Below are 27308 nucleotides of genomic sequence, written 5' to 3' on the forward strand. Positions count from 1 at the left end.
CAGTGCAAGATTTCGGCGTGTTTTGTTAATTTGTTACATCAATCCAAGATTGGATCGCGACACCGTTGCATATGTGGCGACTTTCGTGGTCTTGGATAAAAGTATCATTTCGGATTCGCCGAGCAGTCGTCCACCCCCACCAGAAAAAGAACTTTGAGTCAATGCCACTCTCTGGGTAGCACGTCTCGACTCTCGTGCCAACGAGCGTGTCATGGCGTCGTGTCACAACCGCTTAACACTTGCACGACAGGTTTACCTCGGATGTGAAAGTCGTAAGTAAACTCGGTTGAAATACGCGTGACAAAAGATAACCGGTGGTGGATCCATGAACATGAGGGATAAACGGACGTGGCCCAGTGCGAAAGGGATCGTCGTTAAAATATCGAAGGTGACTTAATGCGGACTTGATATAGTATATACGCTTGCAAACTAGGCTGGGCCTATTTTGCAGAAAATGGCTGCGAACTGTTCGCAAAAACGAGTGAATAACAATTTCACGTAACCTGTATCAGTATCGCAAACGCCGTGGACGACAGGAATGACAACCGGCGTTATGATGATCGAAATGTGAACAAGTGTTGTACTATTAAGGGAGCGAGAAGAGCGATGAGATTGTGTTAAGTGGCGTGCATTATTGTTATTTAGCGATGATGAAAAGTGTTACGGCGTGCAAGACGACGGGTCTGCTGGTTGCGCTGGCGCTCGTGTGTTTACTTCAAACATGCTTCGTAAATGGTATGCAAAAGACTTCGTCATTTCTCAATACTTCCCATGTATATAGTATAGGTACCCTTGAGAATCACTGTGACGTCGATTTAGGCGGATCAAGGGAGAAGAACAAACCGAGGAACGTCGATTTAACTGCCAAGTTGGCCATACATATCACTCGTCCGTTGTCCGACCCTTCGTAAATGTCCCACCTCCCCCCCCCCCCCCCCCCCTCAATCGCTCGCTCTCTCTCTCTCTCTCCATCTTTCTGTTTACACAGCAACTCTACCGAATTAAATCAATATTGCGCAAAAAGCATCATCTGCTTTATCTTGATGTACGCTATGCATGTTTTATTGCTCAATTTTCATCCTTATCAACGATTAATATCAATAAATAAGCAGAGCAGCAAACCCGATTACCCCACACTGCTCCGAAACAACTCGACCGGGTGATATACATGCACGTGCATAAATATTACACGATCCCACTGTGTCAGCTAGCCCTGCACATCGCATCGCTGCACCGGCAATATATATACATACGTATGTACATGCAATTGCACACGTACGTCAATTACGTGACACGGCCCAATTTGCCGTTTTAGCTCTATCATCTGGATCGCCCTTTACTTTTTAATCTCGTACGATATCCCTCCGCTATCTTGCTACTGAAACGTGCCTTGAGTATTTTGGAGAAGTACAATATTCGCGGGCGTTGGCACGGATGTAAAAAAGAAAACGAAAAACCAATCAATCTGAGAAACGACTGTATCATTTTTTAATTCCCTTGAGATGCGGCACCACCGACGAATCACCTGAAGGATAGCTCCGTTTACCCAGATTCGTCGATCTCTTGTCAAACACGGACAAAGAAAAAAAAATCGTAAATCGAATCTCAAATATTGTAACGACACTCGGGGAGAGTCCAAGGGTTTGTTGTGGCGTCGTCGCCGCTATGCACGAATCTATCAATGTTCTTACATTGCGTGTCCAAACGTGTCACAGGTAGACGACAGATCACGATGACGATGTTCCGCCTACATCGCACGTGGTTTTCTAGGTTTTCGCCGAGTCGAAGCATCAAACGTCTCGCATGGAACGCAGGAAGAACGAATAGGTATAATCCGCGTTGTCGTCAGTTTCGTCACAATTCCGCGGTATGCGAAGCATCCATCTTACGCTGGATCCAGGTACGCGCCGAATCCTCTGCATAAGCGTTTCCTCGGGCTGATTGTGAGGTGGGGCCTCTTTGTAATAAGTTGTCGGTGCGAGGTCGGAATGGGTAAAAGAGATGAATAAAGAGGGGGACCCGAATGTAGGCGTGCGCTAATGACGTGAATTAAACTCGTTTTGTTAAGTCGTTATGGCATGCTTCGCGAGTTGCCCCAGGCAGCGGCCAAGACAAATAATCTACCGGGTGATATTCTCGAGCCGAATAGAAATAACAGTCCATGTCCCATCCTGGCAATATTTTTCTTCTCTTTTATTTTTCTTCCTTACGCCTCTCCAATCCCCTACAAGGAACTGCAGCCTGCAAGGACCGCCAAGGTGCGTCCCTCCGTGTCGAGAGAGGGGAACGGCACGCAGGGTGCAACGGCTCACGATCGTGGGGCTTACGGCGATCGAAACGTGCCAAGTTGCGGACGTGCGTTCCTTAGTCGACGAAAGAGAATAAGAAACTCGACGTGTCTAGTCGTGACCCGGCGGTAACGACGACGATACACACGCACGTACACCTTCCTGGGTTACCCTGAATACCTGATAAAGCCGGGTAAAGCTACTAACTAAAATACGCATACTCTCGTCGCATCGCCGAATCGTTAAAATTGCGCGGGATGGGCATGACAGTGGGGTTATCGACGTGTTTCAACCCGCCGGAGAACCGTCGCACCTGCCGTTCAAATATACTAGCCGCCTTGCAGAGCGGCAGACTCCTGAGCTTACATTGTCGAGATCTGTAAGAACTAAACTGGCTAACCGGAAATGACGTGTGAATCGCTTATGTTAGATCTCTCGCATTAGCCGAGGCGCACCACCACACCGGCGGTCCGTTCCTCCTCGGTCCTTCCTTCTCCTCCTCCTCCCCCTCCTCCTGCTCCCCCCTCGTTTTCCCTCGCCAAGCCGGCACGGTGAACGGACAAAGGTGTAGAACCTTGAAAGAGACGTGCACAAACGGGTAGCGGGATAATAACTAGCACTTAGTATTGCAAATAATTTAACATCAATACGTACACGTTTACCTGTACGTATTCTTAAAATGAAATTCTATGCACGCGAGTCTACCAAAAAATACACGTACGTGGTTTACATGTATGCGTTCTGTGTACGTATATGCTCCTTTAAGTCGAAACTGGCGACGTGTGTGGGTGACGAACGAAGGTTAAATGCAGCAAGAAGGTTGACTTGCTGTAACACGGTGAACCACGAGGTTGGAGTTAATAACGTTATCGTAACGAAACATTGGGGAACAAAATCACTATTTTCGTTAACTTACAATGATTTTTAACGAACTAAAATTTGGAATATCAGTGCGTTTTGGTTTATTACGGCTTACTGAATTTCAGACAATTACAAAATCGCGAAATAACGGGTTTTTCCTCAGCAAATTCAATTAAAAAATCTCCTATTCCTACCTTTAAATCTCCACACAATGAATCACACCAACCGTTTATTTCGCTGTCAAGGTAGCAAGGGGCACTTGCTACTTTTTGGTAGGTCCTCTACTCCTATTTTCCATGTAACATGGGTATACGCAAAAAGCAATAAATCGTAACGTAAATATACCTAAACACACGGGTATCAGAAATAAGTCTCATCACGTGTAACACGCTGTTTGCACGATTTATCTCACTGCGAAAGACGAAGACAGGATGCGAGGAGGGAATCATGTCACGTAATACTTGCTGGACTGAAGATAACTTTATCCACTTGAAGTGGATTGTGTTACAATGTTACAAAATGCACTTTTCTCGTTGAGGAGGTGGCGGAAGAAGAAGAAGAAGAAGAAGAAGAAGAAGAAGGGAACGGGTGGCGACGACAAGGAGTCTTCTTCTTCTTCCTTTTCTTATTCTTCTTTGGTTGTTGTTTGTTCGCGGCATTCGCATTACGAAAGTCCAGCGAACGAACCGTTGGCTCTCTGCACATGTGTCGCCAGGTGAAACTGAATAGCCATGCAATACGGATTGGAGGAGTGAAGGAGTATAAGATATTATATAATCACACGGAGGAAGCGTAAGAAATTAAGTCACGCGAGCAGCGGCTAGCGATAATGTCTTCATGCAATTGAATTCAATTATTCACTCCGTGGTACAGCGGTAACGGGAGAGTTTACATACGTATGCTTACTCGCATCGCCACTTTAATTAATTTTATAATTTACTCGTCGCTCGTTTACATCGCCATACGGCACGTCAAAACCATACCGTGTTCCTCTTCGCTCTGCTATCCCGTCGAATTGTGACATGCGGTTATCGGATATTATCGTATAATTAATTCAATCTCATACTTCATCTTTCTTTTCTTATTTCTTCTCCACTACATGCATATTGCATATACATAAGTATAATATGTTTATATTTACGTATAACGCTTCGATAACAACCTCGACTTGTTACACCTCGTGCAAGTGACCACGCGATGGGTTAAGAAATGGAAACGGTTGCCAGCTCAGCACGTCGATCCGTATTACAGGCACTCGGGGGTAACCTTAGACCGTGGAGTAGGTATAAGGTTCGTGTGTACAACGTACAATTTATCCAAGGACAAGTCCGAAGGATGTGGGTATAGGACGCCGCTGCAAGTAACTTATACAACGTGAACTCATACCTCCGTGCTTGCGACGCGCGACGCGTCGTTTATTACGGCCTACGTCTTATCTCGAAAATGCATACATTGGTACGCGTTGAATACACAAATTCATTTGCGTACGTAAATTAGCTATAACGTATGTTGCACACATATGTCTATGCGAAGTATAAAATACGTGCGGACGCCTGCGTCAACAGAGATGTACAACGGGAATGGATTTTGTACGACGGTATATCGTCGATTCCTGTCGATGCTTCGCAGATTTCAATTCACCTCTCGGTGTTTCGATTTTTTATCACCAAGCCTCGATGACTCATTAAGAGTCTTGTTGTTGACAAGTGGTTACGAAAACACTCGACTCTCAGAGATAACAAGTTTTTATCTCGACTTTCGTCCGCAGTACGTATAGAACACTTTCAGGTTATGTATGTATGTATGTACGTACGTAGCCGCAACGTATCACGTTAATTGCCGTAGGAATCCCGAAAAATTATTGATCACTGAATTGTATTTATCATAATTGAATTTTGTAGCATTCAGGGTGACCGCGTACTGACACGATCGATCGAACCGTCATCAATGATCGAATTATCCAAGAGTAGTTCATTTCTAGGCTGTACCATATTTGCCAGACCCCCAAATCGGAGCTCGACGTTCGCTTCGATCATTGCAGAGGATTTCTCGATGTAATATCAAACTTGTGACACTCTTCGGAAGATGTACAATACTCATTGAGATTGATCAGACTACGCGTTCAATATAGCTCATACGTAATGTCTATTACAGTGCCGTTGTGCAACAAATGTGAGACAGTTTTGCGCCGAACTAGACATATTTTTTGGGAGGAAAATTTTTTCGGTGGACGATATCGTCCCGACCAGCTCGGCGATAGAATGTCATTACAAGGTAAAGGCCGTGGAGGGAGTCGTAAGTCGTAAAGCATGCGCGCGTGGATAAGGTGGCTAGGCTGGCTGCCGGATGGATGGATGGTTGGAGCGTAAGTATGCTATGCGTGCCGACACGTGTGCATGCACGCAGTCGGTAGAAAACAGGACCCTCGCCGCCGCCGGCTGCGGCCGAGGCAGTGGCCTGTCTCTGCGTTCCTCGAGCTATACCTAAAAACAAAATGAGAAGGGAAAAAGTAAAGAGCCGACCTCGCGAGCGACGCGAATGATACCTAGACTAGTCACGACTACTAGCTAGCTGCTACACCAGACCGACAGACAACCCGGAGCGGAGCTGCGGAGGGAAGTAGTTGAGACTAGACTAGACGATCCTATTATTAGGTGCGTCCGGAGATATAGGCGACGACGACGACGACGACGAGGACGACGGATGTTCGTCTCGTCTTGCGGAAGTTTTAAACCAGTTCTGTTATTTCGAGAAGACGCCTCGTGCCGTCCCGTGGCATGTGGATGCACGCCCTGCCGCGACTCACAATCAGCTAACGTAACGATAAGAGGAGGCGGCAACCCCAAATTTCACTTCACAGTCCTCCCCTTCACCCTTGAAACGCTCACGTCGCACCTGCCGCAAATGTGTGGCTAGTTTTACTCGCCACCTTTCCTTGTTCCACGTAAACTTCATCATTGTTCCAGCTTGTTTCTGTAATCGATCGTTTTTTTCACGACGCTGAAGCTAGCAGACTGATTGTGAGTTAGTAGCCAAGCGTGTTAAATTTTTTAGAAATGGAAAAATGCAGTTCAATTTTATCCTCATAATTGTATAAGAGTATCGGCGATTCGATGCATTTTCCAAAATTTTTTTTAATTTTTAAACATTCAGCGTAGTTTTTTTGCCACGTGAAAACTTTATACGTGTTACGTGTATGACCGAACCTGCGGTGCATGGAATATATGTATTGTACACTTTTTAATGCAAGGATCGAAAACCTGCGATATTCACAAAAGGCCGGATACATTTTAGAATTTTGACAATATATTTTCTATATAATGCTATTCCGCAGACGAGTCTGATGCCGTATTGGCTTTGTTCTTTTATTCTTTCAGGTCTGAAGTGCCACTGCGACTACTGCAAGGATACGAATTACACGTGCGAGACAGACGGGTACTGCTTTGCAAGTACATCTCTAGATAATGGCGTGAAAACGTATGCCTACAGGTAACGCATCGGAGCAATTTAATTGCTTCAATCTTATTACATACATTGAATTTTACGTTTATATTTACATCATAAATTTACGAATTGAAAACTTCTCGAGAGTATGACACAGCAATAGTGTGTTAGGCATCTATAAATATGATAATATAATGTATACTTGTAGCCATACGACGTTTGCTATATTATATACCATTGCACGGCCTTAACGACGTGTCGATCAAATGTGAAAAGAGAAAGAAAACAAAAGTAGCAAGCATGGATTTGACCATGATATCGGTCGGACTTGATTAATATTTGTACACGATTTCCATTTTTCCGATAACTATAGATTAATCGCGTGTATGTATATCTATGCATACATAGGGTGTGTCGCGGAAGGTCAGCGACAAAGGTCGCAATAACAACGGAGCCATTTAGATGCGATGTTTTTTCTTTATTTAAACTTATTTATTTATTTATTTATTTATTTTTCTTCTCATTCGTCAGTCAATGAGTGCAAGTGGCAATTTGGGCTGATGCATATGTACGTACGTACATTCGGAAAGATTGAATTTCATTTGCTCGTAATAGAGGTGTCTGTAAATTTATCAGTGTCGTGCGTATACATGTCTATAAAATTATACATATCGAGAGAACGCTTGATGAAATTTCAAATAAAGTAGGGGCAAAGTGTCGATACTCAAAAAAATTTAATGTTGGAAAGGGATGACATCAATGTCAAAAACGTGAGGAACAATCGAATAAAACGAGCCTAGATTGGCTATTGAACAAAGTTCTTACCGGATTTCTTTAAAAATTTCCGGCGAGTGGCAGCAGGGTCAAAGCGTATCTTATTGTAAGAAAATGCTGCGTTCAAATCTTCGACCGTCCGTTTTCTTGTATCTCCGTGGGGCGTCTGAAGGAAATGGCGAGAACCTTAGAGAAGGTGCGAGGATGGATTGACCGCAGCGAACGAATTGACAATGCTGCAATGGTGAGAATTTTTACGGAAAGTTTCGACGACTGGATGGAGCAATGCCTTGGATAAAAGCCGAGCAACCCTTGAAGGTGTAAAAGCACGACGGAGAATAAACGATTTGAACGCAGCGTTTTTGTAATACTGACAAATCAGCCTCTCGTCATTAAAGGTATAAAGACGTCGTGGCTAATTTGCAGATACATTAAATCATTTTAGACGGAACGTTGGAAGTTTTCCAGAGAATTTTTAGCTATAAGCTTACATATATGATGAAACACCTTTGTAGGTAAATTCAACCTCTCCGAGTGTATTGCACATACATACACCACCGGTGTACGATGCCTCGTATCATTGATGTAATTCGCGTTGCAATTATTTATCATCAATAAATCTATTCCTGCTCTCGATTTACACTCCGTCTACAGAGAATAACTTGGGGTAGAACGAAGGAAGAAGGGGAAAGGGAGGTAGTTGTATCAAAAGAAAAAGACAAAAAAAAAACACGTCAAAGGAAAACAAACGGAAAATTAAGTTCAATTACCCGAGAGAGAAAGAGTGAACGGATCTTATTCACGGAAACCGTACAAAGTTGGCGAAATTGTTTGTACGTTATGGACGGGGGTGGGTGGAGGTTGGGGGTAGCCAAATTAAAGCGAATCAAAATCAGCCCTCATTCGATCGAGTTTAACAATATTCATCTTAGCGTATTATGAAAAAGAATACGCTGTAATAATAAACTGCGCGCGGTGGGTTGTTTAAATTTTTACATTAATATTTTCCAAATTGAAAATTTTTGCTAATGACGACAAGACGATATTATAACATCGAAGGTGTTGAACCTCTTTTTCACTGCAATTACGTACTCGAGTCAAACGAGTCAACCGAAAGACGGGTACCCAGATTCTAATTTTATTTATTTTTTTTCTTTAATGCAAATTCAGACGCTTTTGCACTCTCCCGCGTCCTCGTTCATTTCATACACCTATAGTATTATATATATATACATATATACATACCATATACGTATGTGTTACGTTACCACACGATGCACACTGCATGCGGCAATTTCGAGACCTTCGCACATCGCCGTCGACCCGGCGCATTTGTATACCTGTAAGTAGGTGTTCATACCGTGGCTAATCGAAATTTGACGTGATATCTACGAGAAGTTGCGACGTTGAACGTCTACATTTCGCACCTCGCATGAATGATTAATAATGATTGGAAACCACTCCACTTTCGTTCGCAGCTTCTTCCACCGGGATTAATAAAATTTACTCGAAGCTCGCGTTTGCTCGGCTTGCAGAAATTAATTTCACGTTCAGTAGATACGTAGTACGAATTGTCTGACAATGAGAAGTAGCTGTTTTGTAATAAATCATTCGGTCGTTAATATTGCATTGGTATTACGGACTGTACATCTGTGCCAACGACGAAATTAATTATTTATGCTAATTTCCAATCACCTGCGCAACCACCGTACCATTTATATAGATTATATTCCGTATGCCAAGGTATTTCCACTGACTGTGTCCTGCATTTGCTGATTCGTATCTCTACGCGTCTACATTCAACAAAAACTGCATGTGCCAAAGAAGACCTCAATATCAGAATAAAGGTCGAAATTGTACAGATGAACAGAAAGGGAATTGCTATTATATACATGCAAATTAACATACCTGCGTAAGACGACTCCGTAGCGAAGGCCTCTGATCTCACCTTCGATTGAGCTTTGGTGTATTTCTACGTAACAGATTAAAAGTAAAATGATACCATATCATAAAAGCGTTGGTGAAGTTGAAAATTTTTTTAAAACTGTCGTAAAAATTACTCGAGTAATTAGCTGAAAAATTGGCAATGCAGGAGAGAGCGGAAACAGTTACAAGTGCAAACGGTTAACGGACGGCTAATTATGGCGGGAAATGATTACAAGTTATACACGCATATGTTAAAAGAACAAGGGATCATTGATATTGAGAGATTATACATGTAATACAATGTTGCATCGCGAGCAGAAGTGAGTGAGGCGAGTATGGTAGTGTAAATAACGATTGAATATAATCCCGTAAGGTGCTTCGATCAGGGAAAATGGTATCCGCCAGAGGAACCCGTATTCTGCTCCGACCGAAGGAGAAACAAACAGGCGGTAATATGCTGCAAAACTGATAACTGCAATGCGAATTTAGTTCCGGTTATCTCACCGACCGACTCGCCAAAAATTCCCTCAGGTATTATATTGGATTAGCCATTCAGTGTGCGGCATTTGCGACATAATACATTTACCATCTAACCAAATAGACACATAAATAAATAATATATTCTTACGCAGCAGATTCTTGAATAACAACCACATAATAATATATATTTTCATATTAACTGCACCTATATTATTATTACATATTTCGTACCTTCTGTGTAGTAGTTTTAATTTCACCATTATTACTCATCAGTTCTTCTCTATGAATTTTTTTTTCTCCGTTATACGACGTATTCACGATCTTTTTTTATTCTACTTTTCATTCTGTTTCTTAAATTTTTTTTTCCCCCTCTTTGCGCCGACAAGTCTAACGTTATTCCGCTTGTCGTATCACCTCGGTGTGTTGCAGCGGTGATTTCCGTCAAATCACGCATACGCGAAAATCAAATTATCTCTGGAAGATTTGAATCAAGTTGGATATCGCATATCTGTAACCACCACCGCAACACGTCGTTGGCTTATACATGCAATTCCAGGATATCTTGCAGAGTTACATATTGCTCAGATTTGCCCTGATTAGTTTTTGCAATCTTTCATCGTTTCTTCATTTTCTTTCCTATTGTGAAATTAACATTTACACCACAATGCACCTATAATACCTATAAAATTCTAAACCGAGCACGCGCATCATCTCCAAGACTTCGAACTGGCTACCCCCCGACCGTTACGTTCGTTAATTCACGTGTTATTTTACTTGGTGTTTCGTTGCACGCTGTTTTGGTTTCTTTTCTTTTTTTTCTTTTTTTTTTTGTCATTTTTTTGTTTGAGTTTTGCTGACATTCTTATTTTCCTAGATTATTAGCAAACATTTTGTGTTAATTTTACGCGCGTGAAATACTGCCGAGGTTAGAGATTTACTGCATCAATAATAATTACGAACATTAGTCTTTATGGCTATACAACAACTACTCGAGAAAAAGACACCGATTGCGTGTATACGTATATAGTATATATGCGTGAGAAAGGGAAAAACGAAAGGACATGGTAACAATGGCACCGATGGTATAGCATACATATATTATAATAATAATGATAGTGATCACGATACGCTTCACCGAGATGATGATCCTACCGTTGCTGCAGGCAAGTCCGTGCAGTCGAAGAACGTCGTCGTAAGTACTTGTGTGCAGTGAAGTTGTTGAAGCGGGGTCACAGCCCACTTCGATTTTCCCCCTGCAGATATTTTCGTCTTATTCGTATAAATAATGTGTAAGCCCGCAACATCTTCGACCCCTCGTCTGCATTGTATAGAATAATTACAGATATCTACAAGGTACATACCTATAATCGTGTATTATAGGTGACAGGATGCCTACCTAGGCTGCATACACGTAGACGCACACGCATACATTTACATATAATATATAATCCTAGGTTAGCAAAGATAATAAAAAAGTAAAATCGATCGATGTATTCCATTGAAATTAAAAATGGCGTTGAAGGTGCGTGAATAAACAGCTACCCCCGCAGCAAGCCGAACCGCGGATCTTCTGCTTCACCAGCAACACAATTAACACGACCTTCGTCATCGAGTGCTGCTCCGAGGATTTTTGCAATCGCGGCCGACGACCGCAGCTTCATCCCACATCCCCGACAGGTACAGTTTCCTTCTTCCGACGGAGTTTTTTCACCGAAAGAGTTACGAAACGAAACGGAGGTCGCTCGGTCCTTTTCCGCTCTGCACCCAAATACAACAAAAATTCATTCGCCAATTATTCTATCTTTCTTTTTTTAGTATTCAAACGAATCGCGCCGCCCGTAATATTCGTTCGCCGAGTCATTATTACGCACTGCCAATGAACCGGAATCAATGTGTGATCTACAGTTTTTATATCGCAAGCTTAGTCCTCGAGGTGGCCGGAATCAGCTTCTCAGATATACCTATGACGAATTCTCGGGCACAGCATCCGTTCACTTCGGAGCATCGTGAAACTTGTTATAGATACGTCCTGACAGTCGGCGGTCCGGCTCGGGATGCGACAGCCGTGTAGAACTAAAAAGGAAAGTATCCCACGTCGATCTCTCCGATTTGATTTATTTGGTAATATGTTATAGAAGACCGAGAACTAAGCGACATGTATTTTTTTTCATCTGCCATCAAACGCTTTAAGGGAGTGAAACCACCCTCCAAAGTAAGGCATGTTAAGGGGTGATTTGGCAGTCTTACCCACAAGAACATAATACTTTTTAAACCAATCCGGATGAAAAAGTTTTTTCGTAACGAAAAATGAAAAATGTAATTTTCTTAAGGGGACAAAAAAATAAAAAAATGCCAGATCGCCCCTTGACATGCCTTACTTTGAAGGGTGATTTCACCCCTCAATGTGTTTAATGGCAGATAAAAAAATATACTTTCCGCTTAGTTCTTAGTCTGCTATAACATATTACAAAAGAAATCAAATCGAAGAGGTCGATCTGGGATACCTTCCTTGGTAGCATTCACCGTTTTACTCCGCAAGTATGTACTGCGTTCACGTAAAAAAGCTCATGCTGACCCTTTCCCGCGATATCATCACAGCTATGTACGGTTTCAGTTGTACCCTCTCCTATATGTACGGTAAATTATGTCAGACGACGGCCTCGGCACCTCCGTAAGTTTCGAATACTCCCTCGTAAGTATGTACATCGCCAGTTTCGATATCTCTTCGGTCTCCCCATTCTTCAGCGGGAACCCGAAGTCCTCGTGTAATTAGAGGGCCTGGAATACGGTGCTAGCATGAAATTCTCTCTTCTTTACGTGATTTATTTACTTATACACACCTGTACAATGTGCATTATACATTTATACTTACCATATCTACATCTCTGACACCACTGCATATACTGGCTACCCCTAATTATCGTACGTGAGGCATTCCACCCCAAACCGACCTACGTCTTACCCTCACCAACGGCGATTTTATTTATTCTCATAAGTATGCTGTAGAATCTACAAAAATATTATCTTTCACCAAGATTTCTTGAACCACGGGTTTGAATTTCACTATTCCCAATAATGCAAAAACCCAATTTTCAAATGAATAACCCTAGTCGATTGGCTTCAAAATTTTCTCATGAATAATTTGTTGGAAAACGAAAATTTTTACACCAACATTGAAGTAAGCAAACTTTTGGTTTTGAAGCTACACGCGAAACAAGTAATCAAAGAGTGAGAAAGACCGAATTAAATATAAATTATTCTTTTTCAAATTTATATTCAATTTGATTTTTCTTACTTCTCAATTACTCGTTCTTCCTGCAGATTCTAAACCAACGGCTCACCCGCTTCCATTTTCGGCGCAAAATTTTTGTTTTGCAACAAAGAATTCATGAGCAAAATTCCAAGCCAATCGATTGCGGCTATTCATTCTCAATTTAGTTTTCACGTTTTTGGGAGCAGTAAAAAGCACCAAACCCACGATCCAAAAAATCTTCTCGATCCAAAGAATTTTTTGTTTTGTACACTTTACACCATACTTAAAACTAAAAAAAATCGTCGATGGTGAGGGTGATACGTAGGTCGGGTCGGAGTGGAATGCCTCATATACAAAGTAACATCTATTCATATATGTATATTCACAACACACACACGCAATGAATTTTTTATTCTTCCAACGCACATTCTATACACGTATATACTATATGTACAAACACACACTTATCGTATCTTAGCAAAGCCAAGTGAGGTCGATTCCGATCGCTTTAATATCATAATAGCAGGTCAGAAATAACGAGGTTGGCGTCTCTGACGTCTAACATTCGCCGATTGGACAACGCACGCGGCATCGGCTTGACGCGCCGCTGTCATTGGTCGGAGACTGTCGATGCCAACCTCGTTTCTGACTTGCTGAAACTCAAACTAGGGAGGGTCAAAATCGACCTTACTTGAGCGTACATGTATTTACACTCATTATTCTTATATAATATTCATACTTGCAGATTTGGTGGGCAACTTTCTAAGCGTTTATATTATACATATTACAGTAGCCTACCTATACGTATATTTTATATATTCTTGGCGTGTATTAAAAACATTTCCGAAGTAACCCCTGGTATGTAACGTATCTACCTGCAGATCAAAGCTCAGGCTGCAGAGAAGCCTCCGCAAGGACCTTGGACGGGGGAGTTTTCTGATGAGAAATTTTCATTTCCCTTTTATTCGTGTCGGATTTCACCCGTTAGATCGCATAAATTCTCTGTATAACAGAAGCTCTCTGCAGCCGGCCGTAACCCGCGGGATGATGTACAATCCTTACTTTCTTCTTCACTATTCTTGGCTTTCTCTACGCATGCCATAGCTGTCGCACACATAGAAAATACTTATATAGTACACCCGTAGGTATGCCTGTATGCGATATTATATCATATTGTTATACTGTATATGTGATGTCGATTTTTATGCATTGCCGGCTCGTTGACGTCTTAGCGTATGGATATACATACCTACGTAATACGCACGTCAGCTGGTAGGCGGAAAAATCGGTAGGAGAAAGACGTAAGCATAATCACCACGTCTTTGAACCTTCTTAAGCGATAAGCACACCATGATAGTAGGTATCTACGTAAATATACGTGGTCTACTGGGATAACGGCGAAGCGCCTCTCGCTCCTGCACTTTTCTCTAATGGTATCTATGTACGAAAAAAAAAAAAAAAATTACCACGTGGAACTCCACGGAATTGTTCCAATGAATATCAACTATCGATGGGAGAAACGATGTGTCTGCTGCGTCTATTATTCACCGTTTCCGAAACGATCGTGTATGCCTACCTATGCGTTCATGTAAACAGACAGACGTTGTATCGGTATACTTATTATTTAATGGTCGCACTTCTCAGAGACATCAAATATACCACACTCTTCACTACTATTGATAAACTTGATAATAATACTATACCTGTTCGATTATTGCTTTATAAATTCAATTGAAGACTATGTAAGCCATTGTGTCCTCCGTGCTCGAAGGAATTCCGTAAGAACTGCCTAATTTTTCGGTACTAAAAAATGAATGAACCTCAAACAGATGCGTGGAGAACAGCCCTAACTCAATTTCCTGTGACGTTCTTAACATGAAATCAGTACAATTTTTTTCACGGAAACAATTGCGCGGTTTTTAAATCTTCTTCATACATTTTTTTCGACATTCACTCAAAGTGAGAAGAATTTATAAACATAACTAAACAAATGCTCAAGAATTATATGCGCAGTAGCGGCAAAAGTGATGAATTTAAAATTGGGAATTTACATTTTATTCCATGTTCGACGTCAGGGTATATAAAATATACTGACAATAAACGGACACGATCAATTTTCCCTTCATACTAATTAATTTTTTATTTATTTTTTTTTGTCACGCTTGGACTTTCGGCATGTACGTATAAGTCAGTTTTCACTTTCAGTAAGGCTCGAAATCGAGGCGATCAGTCTATGACTGGACTTTATGACCGTCTTGTGAATATAAGAACTGACTATAAATACCGGGTATGGTCTTCAATTGGGTTTCACCAACGTTTGTAACATAATTTTCTGACGCTAATTCTCTAATGTTATTTTTCAGTACAATTCCGTAGTATACAGGGGAGAGCCGGGAAAAATGGACCCCCTTAACCTTTTGACTGCCGAAAAGTCTAAATATAATCTCTTCCTGTGATCGGAACTTTACATGTGTTGGATATAAGATACAGACACAACCTTTTGAGACCTTCTAAGGGGAATAAAGCTCTCAAAATCCCGGCAGTCTAAATGTTAAGAGGGAGAAATAATGTTAGACAAATTTCGGCAATACCACTTTTTTGACTTCGGCATAAAAATACATTTCCAGCGTTATCGACACTTCGAAATCCCATTTGATTGTCCAGGGGGCCCATTTTGCCCGCCTCTTCCCTATATTATTCCTTGCCCTGTAGTCGCACACTCGCATTACATCTCTCTACCTATTCTGTGTATCTAATACCAATATCGGCACCTTTCCTTCTTGTTTCTTCACTTCTCTCTACAACTATATGTACCAAAGAGAAGAGTATTTCGTTTTCTCCGCTACAAACAAATCATACACGTATACACCATACCCACCAAGAGTTACGTTGTTCGTAGGTACACGGTATTACCTACAGGTAAATCAGTTGCTCTCCCATCTTTTCGACGGTCATGCAATATATTACAGAGTTATTTATATCCGTGATCGGGAGATCGTAAATATTTATTGTTCACCACGTCGCGTTTATCGTCCTTTACATACATACGTCGTCGATATCTTTTCTCAGAGTGTTCTCGATAGATTTTTTTTTTTTCTTCGAACTTACATAACGCAGCCGTCGATCGCTTCTCTTTTCATAGCCCGGTTGTAAATTTATTATACATTCTCGGTACAGCCGTGTAAAATGGCCACCAAATTTCGACTTTGTCACAGATGCGTTTACCTCTCCTTCAATCTACAATCGATCAAGCGTAATATTTGGGTCGTATGACGTAGTCAAAGTTCCGAAATTTCTGGCTCACATTCTGAAGCAACACTTTCGCGCGGTTCATAGATAAATATCGAAGAATAATTAATTTTTTCTAATCGCGGATATAAGCTGTAGTATCAACTTCGTCGCTACATACAATGCAACACAAATACATAGAGATGTCACTCGAGAAACATTGAACACATTGAAAGAATATAAGAGAAAATAAGAGAAAATAAGAAAAGGAGGAAAGTTGCGCGCGTTCGCCCCCACGTATTAGCTGTGAATTTGATGACTATGATTGGGGAAAAAATCCCAGCGTGAAATGGATGGAAGAAAAAATGATTCTCGATTTGGCAATACTTCGACGATGAAAATCGCTCCATGCCGCTCGTTTTCACCGCACGAATGTCGTCGTGTAGTCCAAAGGTGGTTCGACGCTGTTATCACAGCTGTAATGTAAAAGGTATTAGGCCACTTGCATACATACTAGATTAGCAATTTTGCAGCATTGCGCGTGGGCGATCGCGACTTGGATGGAATGACTTCGGTGAGGGAAGTAAAAAGTTGGGAAAACAGTAAATTGGAAGGAGTGTTGTTGTGGGACTGTTGGCAGGTGTTACAATAAGACAATTATCTTCCCGGACCCGAAGTACCCCGTTTGGTGTAATTCGGCAAACGATGATGTCTCCGTAGTGTTCTGCTGCAACGACGCGGACTTCTGCAACTTCAATGTCAAGCCGTCTTTTCCCTCTGAACCAAATACTTCTTCGACACACGTCACTAGAACCCCTTCCGATGGAGGTATCTACGAACTCCGATCAATTTTCTTTCTTTTTCACCGCGACCCGATCACCGGGCGCAACAACACATATTATTATAATACCTGTTATTTATACAACGACACTGTCGCTGCGGGGGTTGTCTCATCTGTCTGACCCCCCCCCCCCCCCCCCCCCCCTCCTCTGTACATGGTTGTACCTTTTATTTCTACCTCTACTTTATGCTCTCGTTGTTTCAATATCAGTTATCTCTTTCAACGTCCGTAGCCTCCCCCCCCCCCCCCCCCCCTCACACATTTCTCGTATCTTTGTAATAGAGATTTTTTGAATTTTTCACTACTTTCAAGTATTCCTCCTTTTCCTCCCTTTATCGCGTGTCATCCTAGATCGACAATCGTGCAGTATTGCAGCGGTCATTCGTAGTCGGTTGGTTATTTTTTGGGCACAAAATGAAACCGCGTACGAAATTTGCCCGGTTCCGTTATCGGTTCATTTGAATAACACTCGATCTTTTGTATACCAAGGCCCCGAGTCTTGGGGTATTTTGACGGTAATACGAAGTAACAAGTACAGTATCAATTTCCAACTGTTTCACCATTGGTCGCGTTTTAATATATCCGCCGGGTTTACCTACTTATCCCATAATTGATTTGGCTATAGCGAAAAGCTATCACCTCATCTTGCCGTTCTTCGCGTCGTGTCATTCTCATTTTCTGGCAAGTTCCACGAAGTTGTTACCTCTTTCAAGCGGTGACTCGGTCTTGACTCTTCCACGACGCGACATATATCTGTATTATATTACAGCTGGGCGTCGTATCGGCAGTCGGCCGTGAACGATGCACGCTGCCAGCTATTGGCAGATGCAATTGACGGTCGAAATTTTTTTAACGGTGACCTCGATCGCTGCTTTTATTATCACAATCGGAAGCCAATATATGTCCTCACGTCAGAGTAAATACATGATATGCGAGTTTGGTTCAATCTGTCTTGGCGTGGGATAGGTTATATTATATACGAATCGCCGGGCCGCATGCAGGCAGCTCGCTTTTCGCTCGCAAATATTTAAAATATAAACAAGTTGTTCGGATGAAAGTCGATTTTTATACAATGCGACGAAGAAAAAGAAGAAGAAATAGTGAATAAAGTCAACGCTTGGATGCATGATTATACAGCAGATTTGGAAATTATATTTATAATTGGGAAACCCTGATGCGCAATGAGACAACTTTCGTGGCGCTGGTGTCACATCATATTATATAATTATATAATGAAAGGGAAGAACAAAAAAATTAATAAATAAATAATGAATGAAAATACCCACTTGGTAACCAATTGCAAAGCTTAAATTGTGTCGTTATGGGCCTCTGAATTTTATTCTCTCTTTTCCCCATACGTGTACCATACGTGTATGCACATGTATATGTATCCACACTTCACTGTATATCCGTATCAATACTTTCCTATCTCTGTATTCGTTTCTGTGTCTTCTGAATCGTTGTAACAGCCGGTGTAATCCTAATTGGTCTTTCTCGGGCTTCTCATGCAGCCTTCCATACGTGCAGCGGGAGCAAAATTTTCAACCGAGGAGAAACTTACCGCCGATATGTTATATATATATATATATCTATATATATATATACGTACACCTATACGTACTTGGGTAGAAGCAGCACTCTGACAATGACGGGATATTCGCTGGTGTAATTAAACACCTTATAAATGACGGATCGAAGAATGACGCACTGCCTTGTTCTACACGATTAAAGGAAGGTATCTGCGTATCAATTTCTGCTTGTCGGCTTATATTTTTTCACAATTCTTTCATTAAATTCAAATTCCGAGCCAATATCACGTATTATTGCACAGTTTCGTTAACCGGATGACCGCGTTGAATTGTCTCTGAATGAAAAATAAGCGGTTGAAAAAACGAAGAGTGAAATTGTGACGACAAGCAGACGGACCCTAAGTACGCGTAACTCTGCACGTGCTAAATTAGCGTGATATATATCCATACAGTTCATCTTGGGTAGGCATCGATTTCTCCCTCACGATTTCTTTCGTTCGTTCTAGTTTTGCCACGACCTCGTACATCATTTCATCCTACGCGAGTGAGTTGTTAACTGTGCTGAATCACCGCAGCAACTGCTTTGATACGTTTTTTTTTTCCTCCATTTGAAACACAAGCAATGAATATTTGAAATTGATACAACAACGACTGGGATACAACTTCTTGCTTAGCATTATTTGCGGGGGCGGTGTGATACGTGATAAGCAACAGCCACCGGACATCCTCGCATACTTCATACGTATGAAAATTTCGTCGTTCACTAGTTTTGATACCACACACGTGTTTCACGCTTAGTATATAAAACGTTGCAACAAACGGCAGACAACGCGTGTTTCACGTTCTCTGTCCGGAGCGATAAGATAACACACCGTTTCTATTGCAACTTTCGCCGCAGTTTGTGTTTGAACGCTTACAACAAGCTCATGGAAGGCGTGAAAATTCGGCGTGATTATTTCCCATCTTATGACTCCATGTCTAGATAATTCTATGCCGAAAATAATGACCTGAGTAACCCACTTTTCTTCCGTCGTATCCATATCGTTCAACGATTATCGAGAAATATCTGCCAGATTATTTCTCGTGAAATTCGCGTTTCAATATTTTTCTCTGGGTGGTTTTTCCCCTCCGTTCGAGAATCTGATAGATTTTACTTTTTTTGATAGAATCTGATAGGAACTTTGTGCGTTCGGAAATTCAGAGACACCCTTTTTCAATTCACATCTCAGACTCGAATTCCTCAAAATTCCAAGAGGGAGCGACTCTCTTTCTCTCTCTCTCTCTCTCTCTCTCTCTCTCTCTGTGCACAAATGTGAGCATATCAGCCCATACTACCGTATGCTTGGATGGCTTGATTTGGCTGATAGGCGCAAGTACCTGTTGGAAACTTTTCTGTTCAATACTATGAGTCTCGGGTCACCTAGTTATATCTCTGATGAGTTGGTTTTCTTGTCAGCAATACGTCACCGATTCACTAGAGGTGACCCAAAGGATCTGTTTGTTCCTTTACACCGAACAACTGTATACCAAAGATCGTTTCTTGTATCGGCTTGTGTCCTCTGGAACACATTGCCTACCTCAATTCGCGAATCATCTTCCGTAAATGTCTTTAGGCTAAAACTTAGGGAATATTTGGCCAGTAATACTGTTTAATTCTATTCAATAAGCGCAAATTTGATTTAAATATTTTCTATATATTGTTGTATGTTTATATAACACTTTATTTTATTTATATTTCATTTTATTCTATTTTTATTTTATTTTATTTTATTCTATTTTATTTTATTTTATTCTATTTTATTTTATTTTATTTTTTGTTTTTTTTTTTTCATAGAGAGCTGTACATGTTCAGCGCATTTGTGTTGTCCTTAGGGGGCACATTGCTCCAGGACATTTTTAATAAACGCTTTTCTCTCTCTCTCTCTCTCTCTCTCTCTCTCTCTCTCTCTATCTATCTATCTCTCGCTTTCTTGAAAGTTTCTCGCGTGCCGCGTTCCCATCTCGTTGCGATCCGCAAGACGCTATCGGCGCTATTTCGCGATCTGTACGCGTCTAGGTTCAATCAGCGTTGCAGAATAAATTCAGGATTCCAGATTGTTTGTTACGGACCACGACGTCCAGGGTAAGATTGTGCAGGCCACAGAGCCAGTCACGTCTCGCTGCCTTCATCTCAATTGCTAATTACTTCGCGGTTGCGCATGCTCACGATGCGGTTGACCTGCGGAATGTATTTTTTTCTTCACCCTTTTTGTTTCATTCGAAGAAACAAAGTCAAGCTAAAAATTCTGCCCAGCGTAGCCTCCCTCACCGAAAGTGATCAACGCTATAAAATCCGCCCCGCTTGTTTGTCCGATGCGACTTCGCTTATACCTTCGCTTGTACATATTGCGTGTAGATAAACGTTTCTTATCATACAAGAATTCAGGCGTATGTCCTTCCGAAATGAACGGATCACCTAGATAAAATTTCTCCCCTCCCTTCAGCCAACTTCCACAACGCACAGCCCACGCTAAAATTGACATTCACACGTGAATTACGTGAATATATTCTGTATGTTAAATTCGAACCCAATTTCAAGATTTATGAATTTCTATTTGCGTAGTCACCGTTTTTAATAATTTAAATATAATAGGGATGAATCAGTGATTTTTAACACTCAGTTAACATTAGCATTAGTTTGTACAATATGTACAACGTTTATACGTGTATAGATTGTGAAGGAGAGTCCCGTGATTTTCCCGCAAACGAATATCGCCGTCCTGGCGTTTTTAAAATGATTTTAACGAGCCCCATGAAAAGTTTCATTGCGAGCAAAGTGATACCAATAACTACAAATAAGCATTCATTTATATTTTCCGCTTCTTTTTTACGAATCCCGTTTATACATCGTTCCAACAAGGCAGTCGTCCACATTATCTGTGTATCGCACGTATGGCCGTTATCATATGACATACGTATGTAAACAGTCACGCATATATCGGTAGGTGTACATATATACATATATAATTTCAAGCAAGGCATACACGTACCGGTACCTACCCGGACATGTATATAGAAGATCATTCCTGTAAACGTGATTGGTCGAAGGCGTCCGAGTACCAAGCTGTCAAACCTTATCAGGTCTTCATGTTCTTATATCCATATACCTAACTTACCTACCTGACGTTCGACCGACAGTAAAAGATGCACGCGCGCTACATCAAAGAGAGAATACGTTCTCTGTGACACCCTCGTTTGTCTGCAGGTGTACCCGCTTGTCCGCCCATCCATGTCAATAACGTCACCTTGTATGTGGATACCCTTGTCTTATGTGATGGATTTCAGCAATGGGTCGTCACCGTGACGCTTCGTCGGCTGCTTTCGAATTACCGCACCGTCGCATAAGAGAGGATGAAAGAAATAAAAAATACATTTGTAGGAATGTCTTGTCAATCGGATCATCGTCGCGTAACATTTTCATCATCTGCATCTCAAGGGCTGTACAGTGCGCGTGCATACATGCATTCTTCTGTGGCAACGAATCAGTGGTCGGATCTCAAATCCCGTCCTATTTGATTTATGAACATTCATCGTTACTGAGAGCTTGACTGGCACCATGGATGTAGTTATCGGGTTAAGAAGGAGATAACTTTTGCATCGTAACTTGATCGTGTGACGAGTGTCCCTCACGATCACGCTCAAGTGCATTAACGTTTGTATTCATAATTTATCTTCGCTTCTTTACGCTGTGTACCAGGTGAATTCCAGTTCGATTCCCAGTAACTCTACACACCTTCTTCTGTACTCATCGCATTGTACCTATACTCTGTACTTTGAATTTGTCACTATATTACTCAAATTTTACACTTGGACAGATTGCATCCGCGAATTCTACCTTGAACTTTTGCTTTCAACTTTCAGCTACCATACACAATTTTTGGGAGTATGCTTTGGGTCTAATACATGCAAGCACATGTTTTAACTTGAGAATTTTATGTCTTAATACAGGCTCCGTTGCCAACAATGATCGAGAATACGACGGCATTATCTTGATCACTATCAACTTGCTTTACAATGTGTATATACAGACTACGACTATGCAATGCGATTTATTATACGTGACTTATACAGCTACCTTCCTACCTACCTGCTGCTCTACGTATAGACATCACTCAGACATAACATACGTAGTGATTGACCAGACCGTAAAGAATCCTCACCTATTGTGAGGGTGTAACGCGCACACGAATCGACAAGTGAAAGATAATACACCGGGACGCAGATCGAGTTGAGAAAGCTTATTACCATTCATGAAATTCTTCCAACCCTCGCACCCAGACCGCTTCATTTGGAACAACGCATTAACAATGTTTTGGATTTATTTTTCTCCTTTAGTGTGAATTTTAATTCTAACACATTAACAGCAACGTGTTCTTATTAACAGAAAGAAGGGAATTAAAAATTAAGAATGAAAGGTTGCAAACGTAGAGCAGAAAGAAACAAATAAAAATCAGAGCAGTCCCGGGGACAAGAGAATCACACAAGGTAAGCTATGAGCCAGGATTATATCGTAGGTACTGTGCACATTATTTTGGATTTAGACCAGCGAGACACGGGGATCAGCGTGCGACGAGAGGCATCCAATGAACGTTGAGTTTCGGCGCTGAAGATCAAACGTTCCCGGACCATCGGGACGAAGGTTGCCCGTCGCTATGTCGCTTTGGTCTAAATTCTACCTTACTTGTCATTTTTACGTTAGATCTGCGTTTCGTTATCTCAGATTTTTTTTTTAACATAAATAGAAATCGTATACTAACGTTCGAAATTCGATTCCTCAGAATGGAAGGCAGAGCTTTAATTATTTTTTCTTGACTGAGCAAAAAGCGTGAACGTGTCACGTATTCTGAAGTGCAATGAGACTCGTCTCAACGCTCCTTATATAGCCATAATTTCTCCCACCTATGCGGTGATATATACTTGCGAGTGCGCGTGTTTTCTTCAACCCACCCACCACTGAAACACATTTATTCTGCAAAATACTGACCGATTAAACACAGCCCGTAGCCAGACCTACAAATACCTTGTGGTATTTCAACGTCTACACGTTATACATACCTTGTCGTATCCTGCAAGTTCTCTGTGCCTTATACCTACCTTCCTCAGTATACCTATTCACTTACATATACTTACCTACTGTACGTTCTCGCTCAAAGGGCATACCCTCTTGCCTCATGTCGAGTCGCAAACGATTTAAACTACTGCATGTAACTTGGACTGAGTAGATTTGCTTGATTTGCTTGATTTGCTTAATTTGCACGGTTTCACATCGGACGTCACGACGACTCGCCGTAATGCATATCGCCACTTTCAGGTTAGGCGTGTCATACGTTAGGCTGTCATGGTGTTTACCTCAATAACTGCCAGCTGCTTTTAGTGTTGTCGGTGCACGTTTTTCATGTCTCCCTGTCGTAGTAGCTAGTTCTGTATCCCTGCAGTTAACACTGCAAGATACTTGGGCTTGGAGCCATTGACGAAGAGGATGTGCCCTGCAAGCTTCCGGGTGTCGAAATGTGTTGATTCCTCCGGCTGCGGGCACATCCGCTTCGATAATCCGCTTACGGACCTCGGTTTTGGACGTTAACGCTTTGCATCAGCTGATTGTGAGACTAAGCGCTTGCTTCGGTAATGCCCCTCCGTATAATAGTTTTTTCATTGCGTTCAAAGCTTCTCCACGTGAAAATGACGGACCATGGGCTGCTTGGAAGATGGCGTTGATGATTGCCGTCCCGATATGCATCATCTGCGCCCTTGTCATGACGGTATACCACATCCAGGTGACCAGGAAACGGCCTCCGCGGCACTTTACCGAGGATTCCCTGGGAGCCCCGGACCAGCCGATACTCAGCGCCGTCTCCATCAGGGACATGATCGAGATGACGACCAGTGGCAGTGGCTCCGGTAGGTCTAAATACCGAGTGGAACGTAATTCTAAGGTTATAAGGTTCCTTCGAGGTTGACAGATGTGTGTTCCTTTCGATGCGAGGTGACAAGCTCGTCGCCCACAGCCAACCGTATCCCTAAGAGTCCTAAGACTATCATATCGTATTATACCTTATGTATCCTGGATATGTTACCACGCCAGAGAATTCATCGTTTTTCACGGTGTCTCCCTTTTCTTATCTCTCCCTCAAGTAGGGCTGCCGCTTCTGGTTCAGCGAAGTATCGCGCGCCAGATCCAGCTTGTAGAAACGATCGGTAAAGGTCGGTTTGGTGAGGTCTGGCGCGGCCGATGGAGAGGCGAGAACGTCGCCGTAAAGATATTCAGCTCCCGTGAGGAACGCTCCTGGTTCAGAGAGGCTGAAATATACCAGACAGTCATGCTTAGGCACGACAATATCCTCGGCTTCATCGCAGCCGACAACAAAGGTAAACTACACCTGCAAATACAATGTATGATAACCATTATAGGTGGAGTACCAGCAAGTTTGTCGCTATACAAATGGTATATTATGCCAGAGGTGTAAAGATAGAGTGGGGAAGGTATAGGCTCTCGTACAAATGGAAGTGTCTCGCTTTTAGTTGGTAGGGTCATTTTTAAAGAGATTAATTACGTAGTATTTCAAATTACGTTTACCGACCTCTAGGCTGCCTAGCGATATTATCAGACTCCTAGATATTTCTAGTTCTGCTTGCTCTGTTATTGAACTTATTTTGTAAGGTTGTCGTACTTATGGATAATAAATTCAAGTTGAAATGTTTGCTTCGGTTAAGAACGAGGTAAAAGGACCATTGAAAGTAACATTGAGGTTGAAGCTTTTATCACCTAATAGTATTTGAAGTATCCTCATTTGGAGAGAAGTTAAATCTGTCGAAACATTATCATGTCGTAGGTAGCGGTACCGTGAAAAGTACCAGGACATTAATTGATTTATTATACGTAACCTGGTTCTGCGCATCGACGAAACATTCAGGAGATACGTATTTTTTCTCACCACTTACCTACATTGTAGGTTCTTTCCATCTTATCGTTAGAAGTTCATCGATGTACATACATATGCACATATGTTTCAAAACATTTGATAATTCGTGCATAAGTGTTGAAAAAATTCTCGTACGATTGTCAAATTTCATCAGCAAAGTGTAACTCGAACTGAAATGTAAACATGAAGCAACAGCAATAATACAAGATTCTCCTGCGTCAATTACGAATCAGCCAAGAAACATACTCTTGGTAGAGAAAGATTAACGAGTGCAGTGACCGCACCTTTTATCGAACTTCTCAGAAACAAGCACACATTAATTCTAATTGATCATTCTCCATCGAATTTCCTTGCAGAAATGTTGTACACACGGTTCTGGCGGTATTCTCATCCTTTCGATCAATTCCAGACAATGGTACGTGGACGCAGCTCTGGCTAATAACGGACTACCACGAGAAAGGTTCCCTCTTCGATTATCTGAACCGTTCGACGGTTGACACGAACGGGATGATTCGGATGGCACTATCGATCGCAACGGGGCTGGCCCACCTGCACATGGAGATCGTGGGCACGCAGGGGAAACCAGCGATCGCCCATCGAGACCTGAAGTCCAAGAATGTCCTCGTCAAGACGAACGGCACTTGCGCTATCGGTGACCTGGGACTCGCCGTTCGGCATGACGTGATCACCGACACCGTCGACATACAGCTCAACAACAGGGTCGGGACGAAGCGGTACATGGCACCGGAAGTAAGTTCGGATCCAATTGAGGAATTCAACAGCTTGCGCGGTTAATGGTGCCGAATTCGCGATACGCACAGTGTGCATATATTCAAGGATACGCGATGCGTGGGTGCCGAATGGCGTGATGCGGACTTCGTACATATATGCTTCTTATTGTTATCGACTCGTTAGCCTGACAAAGGAACCTTTGGTCGGTTGTAGATCCTCGAGGAGACGATAAACATGAATCACTTCGACTCCTTCAAGAGGGCGGACGTTTATGCTCTGGGGCTGATACTATGGGAGATCGCTAGACGGTGTAACGTGGGTGGAATGCACGACGAGTACCAACTTCCGTTTTACGATTTGGTACCGTCCGATCCGACCATTGAGGAGATGCGGAAGGTTGTATGCGGTGAAAGGCAAAGGCCTTCTATTCCGACAAGGTGGCAATCGATCGAGGTATGTGCGATACGGTGTTGAAGTCAGCTTTGCATTGCATTTCAGTAATCAGTCTTTCATTAGGATTCGGAAACTTTTTTCCCGCAAACCTGAGTAGACAATTCATTTCGGAAGAACTCAAAGTTTGTCCAGAAAGTTGGAGAAATGAAAGTCTAAACACGAGGCACCTGCACGGGCTAACGGTGCTGTATCCGTGTGAAACTTTTGCGAGTTTCGTGATAGCAAAAAATTCGGTAAAAGAAATTTTGCTATTACATGTGAAAATGCTGGCATTTTTCTTTTCCTTTCAGGCGCTCCGGGTAATGACGAAAGTAATGAAGGAATGCTGGTACCAAAACGCGGCTGCCAGGCTGACCGCACTCAGGATTAAAAAGTCAATAGCCAGCTATTGCACCATCGAAGACATCAAGTAAATAATAATTGTATGAAGAAGAAAAAATAATAAGTGACTAAAGTACCTTTACGATTGAACAGATACTAGGTAAAACTACTAAAAAAAAAAAAAAAACGAAGTGACACAGTGGTTTTGCTAAATCACGT

General features: G+C 42.0%; 1 protein-coding gene across 4 annotated transcripts; it reads left to right on the top strand.

The window, feature by feature from the left end:
- Positions 1–27308, top strand: LOC107227817 (TGF-beta receptor type-1). 4 transcript variants are annotated; one of them, XM_015669072.2, is made up of 8 exons: positions 1–735; positions 6527–6638; positions 16895–17082; positions 24328–24561; positions 24799–25029; positions 25993–26333; positions 26529–26768; positions 27059–27308. In XM_015669072.2, exons 1-8 carry the CDS (start codon positions 648–650, stop codon positions 27179–27181), a joined length of 1557 nt encoding a protein of 518 aa, XP_015524558.1. In that variant the 5' UTR covers positions 1–647; the 3' UTR covers positions 27182–27308. The 4 variants fall into 4 exon arrangements, with proteins under 4 accessions (XP_015524558.1, XP_015524557.1, XP_015524559.1 ...); XM_015669071.2 differs by having other exon boundaries at positions 4–735; positions 24796–25029; XM_015669073.2 differs by lacking the exon at positions 16895–17082 and adding an exon at positions 9667–9824 and having other exon boundaries at positions 5–735; positions 24796–25029.

Source organism: Neodiprion lecontei, chromosome 2 (assembly GCF_021901455.1).
Source record: "Neodiprion lecontei isolate iyNeoLeco1 chromosome 2, iyNeoLeco1.1, whole genome shotgun sequence".
NCBI classification, from domain to species: domain Eukaryota; kingdom Metazoa; phylum Arthropoda; class Insecta; order Hymenoptera; family Diprionidae; genus Neodiprion; species Neodiprion lecontei.